Raw genomic sequence first — 16,878 nt, 5'->3', positions numbered from 1 at the left:
GAAGGAGAATCTCAAATGTTGTCAACAGACAATGGGCCTTCTTATCTGCGTGACCGCGGAAATTTACTTAATCTTTCTGATGCTCAGCATCCTTGTTGCTGAATCAAGGCTAAGGATACCTGCACTCCTGAGCTGGGAGACACAAGGGAGAAAAAAACATCATTGAATGTGTTCCAAATTAAGTGCTATGAAAATGCTACTTGTGAGAGCATATTAGAACCAATCAATAAAAGGTAATTAGTATGCTAAATCAGTATTTACAGAGAGTTGAAGAGGCATTTGAAGAGAGAAATCTGGGCAATTTATAGCAGCGGGGTAAACTCCATGGATCACATGGAACTACAGCTAGCTACAGAAAAATAAGTAGAATTTAGCAAAGTGTGTGCTTAGGATGAGGAGTGAGTGAAGGAGGAACTCTCAGATGGAAGAAGAGTAAGAAGGATGAAATTGAGGCCCACCCAGTTCATTCCTGAGCTACTAGCATCAGAGAGCTATGCCAAGGAGCATAGGGGATAAGGTAAAATATGCTGGATATATCCAGAATAGGAAGAACTTTCAAAACTTTCCAAAGTGGTCAGTTGACATAAAGTAAAATTTATAAAAAGTATGGTCCCTAACATTATTATTATGCTCTGGTTTAGTAAACCACTTAAAAAAAAAAAATTCCCAATCTGGAAAAAAGATTCCCAATCTGGAACTACTCACTGTTTGAATATGTCTATTTGTTCTAGTTCCAAAGAAAGAATTAGGACATTTCCTTCTGACAGGGTTTTGGGGCCTCTGGTAATTTTTCCAAACTCTGTGACATGAATAATGTCACATGACATTATTGACATATTGTCATATTCATGTATGACATACATGAATAATGTAATTTAAACGAAAGCATTTTAGCATCTGCTTTTTCAAAAGAGCCCCAAATATCTTAATTTTTCACAAAATAAAATGCTTCAATTAAAAAAAGAATATAAATCAAGAAGAGTAGAAAAACAAAACAAAACAAAACAAAGCAGTAGATATCAGAGAGTAAAAAATTATATTGCCACAAAGAAGGATCTTGGTTTCTAAGGTCAAGTTTGCCACTTCTCTATACGACTCTGGGGAGGTTCTTTCTTCTTTTACTGCCTTGTTTCCTCAGGAAAACTTACTACTATGGGAAAGCTGTTAATCTGTCTAAAAGTGCTGTGATTTCTTCATGGGAAAGTTAAGGAGGAGAAAGGCAGGGAAGAGTAGATGTGAAGAAAAGAGTAAAGAAGTTTTATTAAAGAGTCCAAAAAAAACGGGCGTGCCTTGCACCAAGTCTGTAAAGATAAAATGAGGGGAATTTAAAAAAAAAAAAAGCAAAAACAAAAATCTATTTTAGAAGTCAACTCAGTAGGATGTGTCGATGAATTACATTAATGTTGGAAGAATTGAAGGAAGAATAATAATTGGTAGGTTTCTGGCTCCAGCAAATTAGTGGACAGTAGTTTCATTTACTTGAGATGGGGAAAATAGAGAAAAGAATCAAATTACACGGGAAGGAAAATCAAGAGTTCAGTTTTGGATAGGATTAGTTTAAGGTGTCCATGAGACATTTCTACAGGAACATCAAGTAGACAATTGGGAATAGAGATCTGACATTTAGTGAGGTGATAAATCTAAGAAAGATACAGATTGCATTTAAAGCCTGGGAATGAATGAACTGGTGTATTGCTGAGGAAGAGGAGCTAAAGGAGAGAATACATGGGAAAGTGAGAAAGATGGAGAATCAGAATGAGAGGGTAAAGAAAGACAAAGATAGTAAGGGGGAGAGAGGCCAGTGAGGCAAGGCTGGAGACGGAGCCACTCCCACATTAGAAGTAAGGCAGAGCAGGAGAAGGCTGGAAGGAAACAAGGCAATAGCCTAGAGGTAAGAAGAGAACCTGGACAGTGTTGAGGCACAGAAGCCACCACAGAAGCTTCATGGTGGGAAGGATCCCCAGGAAAGCCTGTGGAGACAGGGAAAGTTAAGATAAGGAGGGCTAAGTATCCGCAGGACAAAGGAAATACGAATGAAAGAGCTTGATCTTAGGGTTAAAGAAAACAGAGGGATGGACTGTCTTGCAATACGAGCTTTTGAGACTTTAATAAGAAATAGTTTCATGAAAGTGGAGCAATTAAAGGATTTTAAGGAGTATTTCCGAGTGCTCATGAGTTACATGGTCATGCTTTTGAATATGCAAATGAATTCCAAGTCTTCACTTGGTAGAACAGGGTAGATTAGAAAACAAGACTTGGCATTACATTCAGATAGAATCTCATCAATAAGTGATCATGTGTTGGTCATAAGGGTTTGGGTATCTGTTTCTCTGTCAGTACCTTGTGCACATGGAGCCAAAAAAGCAGAGTAATTTGGTACCATTTGATTTAATGGGATCCTGTACAAATGAAGTACTATTTGGGTGATGAAGCCAGCCCTCTGGGGTTGCTCTAGGGACGAGTATCTACAGAAGAGAAATTAATTATGTTCACTAGTTCCTAAGCCTCTGGAAACCACTAAATAACTCAGTAAAAGCGTAAACCTGCTGACCAGGAAGAAGTCTTTTGAGAAATGACCTTTAAACAATAAAATCCAAAAGCAAAGAGATTTAATAGCAGCATGTCTCTAAATGGACTCATGAGGAAAATCACAACTTATACCATAACAAAAAGTGTAGAATTGGTAGTTTAAAAAGACAAGCCAGAATTTTAAGGTCATCTTGATAATATCTTACATTTTGGGCCTCTAAATATGTCTCAGACATGAGGATTAAATGCTTTACATGCATTCTGTAATTTAATCCTCTCAACGGCTCTGAGTTCTGTGTTGTTATTAAGCCCATTTTATAGATAAGCCAATAGAGGTAAAACATTAAATAGCATGCCCAATGTTACAAAGCTTGTAAGTAATGTAGGGTCCACCTGGGTTTGTCTGATCCTGTATTAGGAGTCCTTAATATCTTTCTCCTATGAGGGTTTGAGTGTTTCTACTTTTTGAGTGCAACTGGAAATGTCTTGATTATAAGAGGTTATAGATTAACTCAGTACAGCTGGGTACAGTTTGGAAAATTATGTAGTTTTAGTGGAACAAATAGAAACATCCAATAATTTCACTTTGCACTCTTCTCATTGAGAGGTGGAATTTATTCCTTCCCTTAAATGTAAACCGGCCCTGTGACTCTTTTTATAGTGAAAACAGCACTATAAACTCCAAATCAGAGCCTTACAAGATGGGCAACTTCTGCCACTCTCATAAAGCCCTTGTCTCGGAAGCCAGCAGACATCTATGTCCAACTAACTTATGACCATGATGGAAGGAGCCCAAGCTACTTGGAGAAAGAAAGATGCCAAAAGAGAGGAGCAATAAGGCTTTAGGTATGAGAGTGAAGTTTTCTGTGACTTTCTGGCCCAGTCCAGCCCCCTGTTGAACACAGCCAAGGAATGACCCAGCCAATGACATGGAGCAGTACTATCCTAATAAGTCAACCCGAACTCCTAAATTATGGAATCCTGAGAAAAACAAATTTGTTGTTTCGATCATTAAGTTTGGATATCTTGTAACACAACAATAGATAACAAATTCAGTGCAGTTTGACACGATCTGGAGTATTATAATATATTTTAAGGGGACAAGCAGAAAACATACCTAGAGTTTTACTTTGAGTCCATGAGGTTTACATTTTACATCTGAGATAATAAACCTACAGTTTAAAAGTTAGCTCTGATCCAGTGATCAATTTCATGTGGTCTGAGGCATGTATTTTCAAGAAGAAAAACTAATAGAGAAGCACTTCATAATTTAGAACTAGATTTCTTCTGTGTTTGCTGTTTTATCACCATAGCAATACATTAGTATAATATGCCATCTTACTTTTGAAAACATCTGAGGCAGTTTACAACGAGACACACAAAACAAGAGAGTTAAAATAAAAATACAAGATTAAAACCAAATTTAGCAACTCGTAAGTTGTTTCTACAGATTGGTCTAATTTGTTCACTGAAATTTACCTTTAAATTTAGGTTTGAGTTTCCTGGCAACTGAGGAAAACCTGTGGGATTATATCATGCTAAATGTGTTCTTTCAGAAAAGAAAAATCTTTAACCTACAGCTAAATTATAAGAGCAGTTTATTATGTGGCTCTCCTCACAGGAACAGTAAATGACAGAAGAGACAATGACTTAAAAAGCAATGCCATTTGGAATATAAATGTGTCTCAGACTTGAAGTCTTAGCATCTGCCTCTGTTTGAAACAAAATAAAAGTTTAAAAAAGCAATAAAATGGAAAGGACTTGTGTGTTTTAAGCGTTAACTCTTCTCTCCCTCTTAGATCAGCATTTCATAATTTCTTATCTTTTTGTTTTAGTAAAGACTCATTGATAACATTCCAGGAGCCAAGCTCTGAGGACATCATTGCAAGCAAGAGAGAGCACAAGCCCCTCCCTCAAAGAACCAGAGTCTAGGAGGATATTAATTAATGATAAAGATATTTATTAAATAGCTATATCAATATGTGATTATACATTGACAGGTGCCATTTAAAAAAAAAGTACAAGAAGCTACAAAGAGTATATGACAGGAAGATGTGACCAAAGTTCCTGGGGTTAGGGTAGTATATGAACAGTGAAGGAAAATATACTTTCTTATATTTGCATTTCTATCCTAATGCCTGATACACACAAGTGTAAATTATACTGTTCTTAATGATGAAAAACCTTCACCCTCCCCCACAAGTGTGAGTTTCAACACTAATTCTGAACCTGCTATCGGAAGATAATGACTTTAGGAAGGAAGACATTGCTAGAAATGTTCATTGCTCTGATTTTTGGAAAAGAATAAAATGTATAATGTAAGAGCTAATTGTCAAGATATGGGATGAAACAAACATTACACATCCTGGAATTCTATGTGATCGAGATTAAGTCTGAAGAGTTACTCTCAAATGCCTGATTTAAAGAACTCATTTCATGCTAGAAGACTAGTTATTAGCAATGGCTTCACTACCATCTTATTACTGGCAATGTGAGAAGGTATGGGCCCTTTCATGGAAAAATTGACTGATGGACAAATAAATTGGATATGACTGCTTTGCCAAAGCTGATAACTAAGGCCCTGTATACAGTAACTGCTAGGTCCTAGTTCTTACGTAATAATCTTTGAGCTCGAGTGGTTAAAGAGAAAATAGTTATATTGATATTCTTTGATTAAATTCATTTACACATGGGTATTACTTAGTTGTAAGCTCTTAAATGTTATATTAGATATTCCATCAGCCATCCAGCTCTTCCAGCTCTATTACATAAAAACTTAGCAGCAATATTTTTCGAGTTATCCCTTACTTCTCACTTCTACTACATTACCGTCCTTAAAACAATTAAGATAATTTTGCCTGCCAAACCTCTGCCTCACCTGATATTCTTCAGTGTTATAGATTTTCTGCAATATTTGTTTCCCAGAATTTACCCATATTTTTAATAAAGTAAAAATTTCTACTTTAGAGCCCATTCTATTGGGGATATTCCATTGCAGATATAAATGAGGCTTCGATGGTAAAGAAAAAACTATAGGCTGAATTAACCCCCCCCCCCATTTGTATCTTAAAGTCTTAACCCAGAAACTCAGAATGTATTTGGAGATAGGATCTTTAGAGACGTAATCAAGTTAAAAGGGGGTGGGCACTAATGAGGTGTGACTGATGTCTGTATAAATGTCCTTATAGTTATCCTTATAAAAAGGGGAAATTTGGACTGATACATATAGAAGGAGGAGGATGTAAGGATGCAGGGAGAAGGTGTGCCTGGGTGGCATAGTCCATTAAGCATCCAACTCCTGGTTTGGGCTCAGGTCGTGATCTTGGGGGTCTTGGGATGGAGTGGAACCCTGTGTTGGGCTCCACGCTCAATGGGGAGTCTGCTTGAGATTCTCTCTCCTTCTCTCTCTTTCTCCCTCCTTGTCCCTCTCTCCCTGCCCCTCCCCCCCCACTCGCTTCTGCTCTTTCTCACTCTAAAATAAATAAATCTTACGAGAAAAAGAAAAAGACGCAGGGAGAAGATGATCATCAACAAGCCAAGGAGAGAGGCCTGGAAGGAAATCCTTCTCTCTCAGCCTCAGAAGGAACCAACCCCACTGATACCTTGATAGACTTTCAGCCTCCAGAACTCTGAGACAATCAATTTCTGTGGCTTAAGCTACCCAGTCTGTCATTTTATTATGGAAGCCTGAACAGACAGGTACAACTCTTATTTCCCTGTGAAAATCAAAGACTGTTTTTAGATATTTTTTATTTCTCACTTAAAGATGGATTACAGATTCTGTGATTTCCCTCCATGAACGAATTGCCATCTCTTAACTCCTTAACTCTGAACTCCTTAATTTGACATCTCTTAACTCCTTAAGCTTTATCATTGCATTCAATATATTCTTCAGGAAATTGTTAATATCTCCACTCACCTGTTCTTATTCATCATGGTACAATTGACGTAAAAGATATGAGTATTCCTAGATCAAGCCGCCCAACTTATTACTAATTTTTAAAATTATTTACACCTAGTATTATAAAAATGGCAAACTAATCATCAGAATAGAACCCAGTTTGGAGGTTATTGCTCAAATCTAGCTTCTGCCAAACCTAAATAAACAAATACGTCATTGCATTACCGGCTTTAAAGTACATTCATTCATTAAGGCATAAGCTTCTAATTCTTTCACACTTTTATTTGTTGACATGCAAACAGCACTATTTAGAAATAGTGGAAATCATGCCAAGATTTTCTTTAATTCTTACTTCCTCTCTTTATCAATACCTTCTCTATTTAACTAGGTAATTATATTACAATTACCAGGACACCTCCTCCCCAAACCATTTGATTAAGTTCTCTTTATTGATTCATTAAGTGTATCTTGTTGAGTGTCTACTGTGTACCAGAAACTCAGAGCTGTGAACAAGATAGCCATGATCTCTGCCCTCAGGGAGTTTATATTCCAGGTTTCAGAGAAACCCTATGAAACTAGAGAGTTCATTTTTAATGTATTTATTGCTAGACCAAATCTCCACTGTTGTGCCTCTTAGCTTTACCCCAATCTTTTTAACCACCCTAAAAGCTACATATTCATAGTTTTCTGTCTCAAAAATTTTTTTCTGTGATATAACCCAAATTAATGCTGGTCCGAAAAGATTCAGGATTCAAAAGAAATTCGATTACTTTTCAGAAAGATCATTCTATGGAAAAGATTATAGTTGTGACTAATAAGCACTCAAAATAAAGATTCTTATTTATTTTTAATTCTCAAACTATTAACTTAAATTTTTTTTTCCTCAGTATATTTTAATGTTGGTCCCACATGGACTTGAACCTTAAAATCTTTGAACTATTTAGGGACCCATTTCACTTTGCTATTTCCAGAAACTAAAATCTTGATCTGTGGTGGTCTTTCATCCTGGCTGAACTCTCTGTAGCAGACTCAGAAATGGAAAGATATTCCTGTTACCCTTGGATTAGAGGGATGAGAGTTCTGGGTTTTCTATGGCATGTGAATCCAGGAATATTTCAGTTCAGGCTTTTGTCTCCTTTACTTTGATGTGAACTTACCTTTTAGAGATGAGAGAGAGGGTGGGGAGAAAGAAGAAGGCGGAGAGGAAGAGGAGGAAGAAGGGGAGGAGGTGGAAGGGGGAGGGGGAAGAGGAGGAGACAGAGGAGGAGGAGGAGAGGAAGGGGAGGAGGAGGGGGAAGAGGAGAAGGGATGGGGAGAGAGGAGACAAGGAGGGGAAGAGCCACAGGGTCCATCATTTCCCAAGCAAACGGCATTTTGGGTGAATGCCCTGACCTAGGAAGGGAAAATAGATCAAGGTGACCCCAATGCTATAAAAATAGCTAAGTAGACTCTTCCCAGAAAAAATATCACAGCAGGCTCTGGAAAGCAATTAGAGTAATATTTTGGCATCTTGCTTTACCAAGGGGGACATTCTCCTACCGTCCTAGTTACAGCCTTGATTGTCATTTTCCTTTGTTGTAAATACTTAGGAAATCGTTTTAGAAGGCTGCAAAGCGATCGGTGTGAGAGTAAACAAACTAACAGGAATCCTGTCTCCAAGTGTTGGAGTAGCTGCACCAGGAAGCCTGAGCAGCACCTAACTTGCCGGGTCTGCTTTTCCTTATCATTTTCCTCCCACCTTACTCTCCTCTGCCTCCCACACAGAATGGTATAAAATTTGCAGCCCGAGTCTGTAGTCTGCCAGGGAAATCTGGCCACTTGCTGGTGAGCTGACCCTTAGACCATGGACCAGGGTACATCACTGTGACTGACTGCCTTCTCGTTGCTGGGCCAGGAAGAGGCCTTGAGAAGAAGGGCCAAGGTGTTCTGCCCAACAGGAAGCCATGGATCTCCAGGGAGATTGTGCATATTCCTTCGGTTAAAGCTCTTTGGGAAAACTGTCCTGTGAACCGAACTTTCTGAAACCCCATGGAAAGAATAAAGGTCCTTATTGTGGTGTTGGTGAGAAGTCAATGAGTCCACACTCAGACAAGCTGACAAGTTAGGATCTGAGGTGCTAGTCAGTCAGAGGGCAGGTGACGCTGTCTTCCCGGTAAGTCAGGAGTCTTCTCCTTATCTGCCAATGTTAAAAATATTAACTTCTTATACTTACGGCTGAAACTGAAAACTGGTGTGTGTTTAAAAAAAAAAATGACACTTTAAAATCTGCCTCCACAGTATTTCTTCTAGTGAACTATCTTTAGCTTGACCTAAATTACTAATTAAATTTTTCTACGAATCCAATTCTCCTACAGTTCTTTCCTTTATGTTTTTATAATCAGACCTCTTCAGCAGGGGGTGGGGGAGGTGGGGGGTGGGACATGCGTTTCAGTGGCTGTCCACCCCCATTTTAGTTTTGCTTTGTCTCAAGAAGCATTTGCAGATCATCAAATATGGGGGAGCTTGGAAGATTTCTTATTCTGGTGTTAGATATGGCATCAGCACATTAGCACTAATTCTTCAAAAAACGAAACCTTCAAGGAACTCCGCTACACTTTCCACTCAAAATATTTCCCAAGCACTGTAGCAGAGTGAGAGCCTAAATAGTATCGGGCTTTCTCGAGAGCTGCTAGGGTGCCAAAACATGGAGTCCATGAGAATGGTGCCTCTCCTGCATGCCGCCATACTGGAGACCCAGCTCCCCGGCCCAGCCACACCTGACCGGCTGAACTTGCCCCTACTCCAGGCCAACCCCTCAACAACTTAGTGGTCAAAGTGGAAAAAGCATCTTGAGGTCAACTTCTTCACACTTGGTGGCTCCTAAAACCACATGGAAAAATGATAGCTGGAAAGATTCTTTTTAAAAAAAATTCCAGGTGGAGAATACATAATGCAAGCACTACATAATACTGAAGTCAGATTTATATTCATGTACAATAAAGCAAAGTAGTCAATCTTACTGCATCTGTCTTGATTGACCTAACAGGGAAAGTATTACAGAAAAGAGGCTGTGGAGTGGACACTGCAGCAGCAAACAAGATGAGGTCAAGTCTCCCAAAGGACCTGCCAGCTATCAAGCATAGTGACAACTTGTCCTTGAACCAGATTTAAGGTATTTTTCAAAGTCTTCATTTATTTATAATCCATATCTAAACGGAGAGGAAATTAAAATGCATTAGACTTCTAAGTCATTAATCTCTCTCAAGAAAGAAAAACAGGGAGGAAGAGGACAAGACAATGACTTAGGGACAAGTTAACAAAAGGATTCATTCATTCATTTTGTATATACTTTCATCCAACAAATTTGGTTTGACAAGTAAGGGATCTGATGAACAAGGTCATGGATTCTCTGTCCTTTAAGACCTTCCTGCCCTGTGGGAGCTACGGGTGAGTAAACAGTCCTGATGTTACCACGCAGGGTGAGCAGGACCACGAGCTATGCTGTGGGAGCCCACACAAGGACTCAAACAACTCGGGTTTTAGCTACCTCGGAAGAAAGCACAGTAGGAAGCACTATGGTGCCAGGAAGTATGATCAAATATATCTTGGAGACTTCGGATTTGTTGGAAAGCATTCCTCCTACCCTTGGGAGTCGCTTGGAAAATGTTAACTCTCCATAGCTATGGCCAAAAGCTCCCCACAAAATCCTCTTTGGATCATCCTCACAGTAGTTTCCAATGGGGAGAGCCAACCCTGAAGCAGTGTTAGCATCATGGTGGTGCACTCCAGAGATGTCAATGGAAAGATTGGTGGAACTAGAGCTGACTCCTGAGTTTGAACTCTGTTACCTCTCTTAATAACACTATGACCTTGAACCAGTTACTTAACCTCTCTGAAGCTCTGTGTCCTTGGCTGTAAGATAGGCATAATCAAAGATTCTGAGGATCACACTAGTAAAATACTTTGAACAGCGCCTGACGCTTAGTAAAAGCTCAATAAATGTTAACCCTCCGGGAAGACATGGAGTATTTCACATAGGTAGAAAATCTTTGTTATCATTCCAATTCAATGCTTTAAGCAGACATAATAGGGCAGTAAAAGGAAATGCATGTAAAGGAATGCTGTTAATGGAACAGTGGTGGAAAATAACCACTGCAGAGGAGCTAAATTTCACCCCTCAGCTCTGCCAGGATAAACAACATAATCGGGCTGAGAACCTTCGCTTTGTTCCCTGACATGTTTAGAGAAAGGAGGAAGCTAGGGCTGTAGTACCTCTTCACTTTTCCTCTGATCATGCTGGACTGGTTAACGCCAACAGGCAGGGTGGACAGTGGTTAAGACTACGGGCTGTGGAGCCAAGCACTTGGATCCAAACCCTGTTTCTGCTGCTAACTAGCAGTGTACCCTAGGACTGCTCTCTCCACCTCCATACTCCTCAGTTTCTTCACCTGTGAAATCGGGGTGCCGATAGCATCTATCTTGGGATTTTTGTGAGAACTTACATACATAACCATACTTAAGACTCTGAGAACAGTGCCCAGCGAAGTTAGTGTTGTATAAGTGACGGTGATTATAAAATTTGTTATTATTAAAGAATAATACAACATAAGGAAATTGTTCAAATGCACAAAATCATGAAACACTGGGTCCAGACAAAAGTGTCTTGTCAAAGCTAGTGGTCACTCGGCAGTTAATTCTATGAAGATGAGAGCTGGATTTTGATTAAAAAATGAATGGACAAGGCATGAAGCCCTGAACTAGTTACAGGACACGATGAGGAGGATAGCACACTAAGAGCTGGAAGTGAAAACCCTGCCCATGTGAGCAGCGCTTAGCCATATTCTAATCTGAGCAGGTGTCTTCTCCTTCCTGATACTGTTTACTCATCACTAAAACAGAGAGGTCACTGAGAGCGTTTCTAAGTTTCACTCCAAATCCAAAATTCTATGTAGCCAGATAGCCTCTGAAATTTTACAGAAGACAGTTTAATCATGGCTACCAAAGTCTTTTTTTACAGACCTAGGATTATCAAGTTGAAGACAATGCCATTTGTTTGTGTTTTCTGAGTCATAATGCAAGAATCTGAACTATGAACATATCTTAAAATCCATGAAAATGGATTATCTTTAGCACAACTGATAACTTTTAAAGCTGTCGGATTGGGAGAATAAAACTGATAAGGACATCTTTTCATTCACTTTAAGTGAATCTTTACAGACTCAGACTAAAACATAATCCAAAGATATCCTAAAGCTAACTTATCATTAACATGGGGAGATTGGAAGTAGAACTCTTACGGAGTTTAGCTTAGCAATTCTCAGCTAAATGAAATTAAGCTGATTTAGTTGAGCTTTTGAGACATGAGAGTGGAAAGCATAAGTCCAAAGGATTTGGGGAAATTGCACCAAGACTGCCTGTCTCCAGACTGTGGGCTGGAAAGGAGCTTCAAGAAGCTTGTCTGCTGAGGGTCGGCTGCCTTCAGAAGTTTGGTACATTGGATAGAGACACAAAGATTTCACTTGGAAAAAAAGAAAAAAAGATTTTGTGGTGGAAAATTAAAAAAAAAATGTGGGAGGATGATTTGAAATCGAAAGTCTGGACTAAGAACACGGGCTTTGGGTTAAACAAAGTTTAAATTTTAGCTCTGCTATTTCTTAGCTACATGACCTTGGGCTGGTTGGTTAATCTCCCTGCATTGGGTTTCTGTGAGGATTAAATGAGATCATTCACATAAAGTATTTGGCCCTCAACCTCTAGAACGTAGAAAGCACTAGATAAATGATGGCTATTATTACTCTCCTAAATGAAGGATGGAACAGGTCATCAATATTCCCCTCTAGTGAGCTTCTCTGTGCTCCCTTTGGAATGTCTCAGAGGCATCAGAAGCACTCTTTAAGGCTTCTGCAGTCACAGTTTGTGTCCAAACCTCAGTCTTTCTCATGAGCCCTAAAATACCTATGGGTTTGTTTTTTTTTTTTCCCTAAGATCTATTCATGGTTTTACGTGGGCACTGGATAAAGGTTCACTTTGTAAGACTGTCCATCTAGGTTAAAAATAAAAATGCAGAAATGTGTGGAACTCCAACAGTAGAATATAGGGAAAATAGATTATTCTTAGCTGAAAACAAAAACATTCTTGTATATGAATGTGTATGTAAATGCATAGAAGAAGGCTGGATTTTATGAACACCAACATGGCCACAACAGTTCCATCTGGGGAAGACTGGGGAAGAGGTGGGATTTACCTGGCACTGTCTTAATGCTTTACACATCTGTTTACATGTTGGTTGTATAATTAAAAACTAGAAAACCCCCAAAACCAAACAAACAAAAAAGCAAAGCCCAAAGCAAAAGTCATGGTACAAAATGAAATCGACTTTTGGAACTACTGTATACCAGTGGACAAGAATCAAGGAATTTATCTTCAAAGCTGTCCATGACTTCTTACAAAGTCTCATTCTGCTGATTTTGCTGTCCTTGAGGAGTAAGGAGACCAGGAGGGAGATTTCTGATTCTATCTCCAGCAACTGATAAACCCAGGTTAGAAAGCGGTTGAAGCTGCCAGCCAGAAAATCCTGTTATAGACCTCTTTCTCTCTGCCAAATAGATAAAACCCTGGCTAGCTCTTTGCAAAATTCAAGGTCAACGGAGGTACCAACTGAAGACGATTGGTCAATTATGCTTTTAAGCAGAAAGAAACCAGATAGTAAATTATATATCGATCAGTACATTTTGATAGCCAAGAAAGTAAGTGACAAAAAAAAAAAAAAAAAAGAAAAAATTTTACTTGAAGCTACTTGGTTGATAAAAAAAAAAAATACCTAACTGAGGAGTTGTAAAATATCACCCTTCTTCCCCTCCCACCAATACCACTAAATAAATTCATTAATTCAAAGAGAGTAAAGAGTTTAAGCTCTGAATTATGGGCTATGACATGTTTTTTGGTTATTAGCAAAACATTTGTTTGCTGTTGGTGATGACTTTTCAAGATGGGCCCATTCCTTGGAAAGAAACACTTTGGCTGCAGGGAAAACCAAGAAACACTGCAGAGCTCTGAGAAGTTGCACTGACTTGCTTTGATTCAGCCTGCAGTCTCCACTAGTGAGGGATCTTCAGGGGCAGCAGGAAGGACAGGGTGGTTTTGCCTTGTTGTTAATGCATATGTTTTGGCCCATGACTTGAGGGAAGGTTGTGCTTTAACCATGAGATAGTCAAAGGGAGCCTGTGCCAGCCCTCTAGCTGGGCCTAACTTACTGCTTCCAGAACTGCCTTTCCAGCTTGCCCATTTGGTGCAGGGAGGTGGTCTGGCCCAGTGTGTAATTCATTGTGTTCTGCTGGTGGGTTAAGGGAAGGGCTGTGTGTCAGGCACAGCTCAGAAAGGACCTGAATGAAGGGCGGGAAGAATGAATGGAGAGAGCCATTTTGATGGAATTGCCCTAGGGGATTAAATAGGACAGGGCATCTGGGGGCTGAAAGAAGGTTCTGTTGCTTACAAAACTCTCCCTAAGAGTGCCAGTCATCAGTTTCTTAACAATCATACATTTCTTACCTCCCACTTGTGTATAAATCTGCAGGTTTATGCAGACCACCAGCATGACAATTACAATGCATTCAGTTTATTGTGAAACACACAAAAATACCCCTTTCTCTCTTTTTCCCCCCTCATTTATAATCAAAGCGATGTTAACAACTATGAATGGAAGAACAAGGAATTGAAGGGATAAATATATACAGCAGCATAACCCCATCTTGTCACTTGGATTCAGACTGTCCACTGTTCTCTCGAAAAGAAAGGCAGTCATACCAAGCAACATTGAGGCAACGTGAAATAGAGAATTTAAAATGCTGGATTCCATCATTTCTGCAAAAGGCCATTCTAGTCCTTTGCTATTTTTAGCGCTGATAGAGACTAGACAAGTTATTGGCTGCATGGCTTTGGGAAGCCAGAAGCTGCGGCTTCTAATGAAGATGGCAATACAGCACTTGAGACAGAGTCAGTGAAAGGGGTGGAAAAAGTTGAACCCTTCGAAGGTGAGAGAGGAGAGCTACTGAATTAGTCCCTGACTAAATTACTAGTCATAACTGTACCCCAGGCCAATTCTCTTAAACACTGACTGTCATCTTGTGGCTTTGAGAAATTCCTATTCCGGGCTCAAACCCCCTCTAAGGCAGGCAGCCCAGCCCACCCCCACAGTTCAGAGGCGCCCCCACCCACAAATTTGCATCAAGACAGGTATATTTCCCAGCTGGACCAAGGCATCCAGAAGCTCGCCTTTCCTTCGGGAATCTGCAAGACAACCTTTGGCTTATCCCTGGCCAGCAATCAAAAGCATTTCAGAGAAGAGCAGAAAACAAAAGAAACAAACAAAACCCGTCCTTACCCGCTTCTTAAAAAATTGGAAGGCTGAGCATTTCTTGACTGGGAATCCATTCATGTCTTTGTTTACCATTTTCCACAGTAGGGAGTTCACAGTTATAGATCCAGGGTGGCACCGCCTGGTGAGTGCAGCGAGCGGGTCCCCGGCCGCGCTCCCGGACACAGGCAGTGAAGACGGAGCGGGATGGAGGACCTGGCGGGGCTCGGGTCCTCACTCACACATCCTGCAGCGTCGCTACCGCAGCAACCTCTTCCCGCTCTCAGTTGCCAAGGGCAGTGGCTCTGCTCTTCCCATCGCTGCTCCGAGGCTCGGGCATCGGCGCGGCCGGCCCCCCGGGCTGCGGCGGATCCCGGGGAGATGCTCTGCTCTGCGGCTGGCTAGTCGGAGAGGGGCACCCCCTGCGCGCCCCCGGCTACCTGGCGGCTCTGCGGCGGGCGCGCGGGGCCCGCCGCTCGGCTCCAGGTGCTGCGCGCGGCTGGAGGCTGCTCGGAAGGAGAGCTGTTTTTGATCGTGCAAGTTCCAGTGGGAGCTTGTAGTTAAGCAGCTGAGAGAAGGAGTAAGAAAGAGCAGAAGCCGAGGGAGGGAGGGAGGGACAGCCGCGCCAGGGAGGCAGAGGGAGAGAGAAAGCGCTGCTGAAGACGCAGCGATTCATGAATATCTGAGCAGCCCCGGGAGAGAAGACGCCTGCTCTGGACGCACTGAAAAGCAGTTGACAAGCCCTCGGGAGAGCTACTTTAATAGCGTGGTTTTTTTTTTTTTTTTTTTCTTTTCTTTTTGTTGGTAGGGCCGTTTAAATCAGATTTTCCTGTGAAATGCAGATCCTTTTTGGTTTTATGCTCATTGACGTTCTTTGGATACGTATTCCTGAATATAATAAGTCTCTCGGTGGAAATTTAATCAAATTCATTCCCGATCTGTCCAAATGTGGAGAAAAATGAAATAAGGTGCAAGCGTAGGTAGAACAATGGAGGCTCTCATACTAACCGTATAGAACGTCTTCGGGTGTCCTCTCCCCACTTGTCATCACAGAGTGGCCAACGGTGAAAGCAACTGCCTTTTTCCCTAAAGAAAGCTCTTTAAAAAGAACACAATGGACATATAGGAAGTGTCTTATTGGTAAAACACACAAAGAACATGACTAAAAAGTATTACTGAAACCATCTGATGGAAAGGAAGCCCTGGTAAATGACCAAAAAGCCTTTACCTAGCAAGTGGAAATCTACCCCCGAAATCCTTACCCATGTCATTCTTTGCACATAAAATTCATTCTTAAAAACACCACTTAATTTGTGTGTGCCCTATTTTCCCATCTTTACTCTTTAATGTTGATATTTTATGGAGACTTTTTAAAAATGAGAGTTGATGGGTAAATGGAGAGAGCAAGGAAAAGAAACTTGGCTTCTGATCTGGCCTGTTCGCATGTATGTGTGTGAGGCTCTAGGCCAGTCCCCTGACCTCACCGTGCCTCTCAGACAGTGCCTATCCATGACATGGAGGCAACTGTTCATTCATTCCGTCTTTCCTATTCTCATTCACTTATTTAGTCATTCACTTGTTTGCTGTGTTATTCCATGTATCCATCAGATCAAATCCAAAGGTACCAAGTATCTCCAGGATGAAGAGTCTTTTCATAGTCATGAGGGAGTGTAATCGAAAAATAAGGGGAAGGCACATGCCTACTTGATAAAACAAGGGGCCAGCTCGTTAAAAGCAATACCTAGAAGAGAAACATACAAGTCAATTGGGAAGAGATGCATTGATTTCATTGGAGTATAAATCTCTATAGCCGGACCAGGTTTCTTTGGGAAAGGACAGTGCAATCTTATTTGCTCAATGCTTTGAGATTTCCGGAAGAAAAACACCATGCAACCAAATGATGGCATTATGACGGAGGGAAAATAAACCATTCATTTTGGAGAGATACATTAAGTTGCCCAAGATGCAAGGATATGTTACTTAATCTACAACACTGATCAGTTTTGTGGTTCTTCTAAAGAGTTCGCTTAAAATTCTGGTAGTTCAAAGAGAATTTCTGAGGATTATAGAAATGGTCCCTACCATGATTATGATAGTGGTCTCATGACTATGCATT

At 40.5% G+C, this 16,878-nt stretch overlaps 1 protein-coding gene across 2 annotated transcripts in view; it reads right to left on the bottom strand.

The window, feature by feature from the left end:
• The window catches only part of SGK1 (serum/glucocorticoid regulated kinase 1), a 110,010-nt gene extending 94,813 nt beyond the window's left edge, over positions 1-15,197 (bottom strand). Inside the window, exon 1 of one of the 2 annotated variants that reach the window (XM_059177499.1) lies at positions 14,790-15,197. In XM_059177499.1, the coding sequence (XP_059033482.1) occupies positions 14,790-14,858 (69 nt within the window). In that variant the 5' untranslated portion in view covers positions 14,859-15,197. The remainder of the gene's footprint in view (positions 1-14,789) is intronic. The other variant, XM_059177498.1, reaches the window with a different exon arrangement.
• Positions 15,198-16,878: the final 1,681 nt, after the last annotated feature.

Source organism: Mustela lutreola, chromosome 6, assembly GCF_030435805.1.
Source record: "Mustela lutreola isolate mMusLut2 chromosome 6, mMusLut2.pri, whole genome shotgun sequence".
NCBI lineage: Eukaryota > Metazoa > Chordata > Mammalia > Carnivora > Mustelidae > Mustela > Mustela lutreola.
The sequence above is the reverse complement of the archived record's forward strand: the minus strand, read 5'-3'. Positions and strand labels throughout refer to the sequence as shown.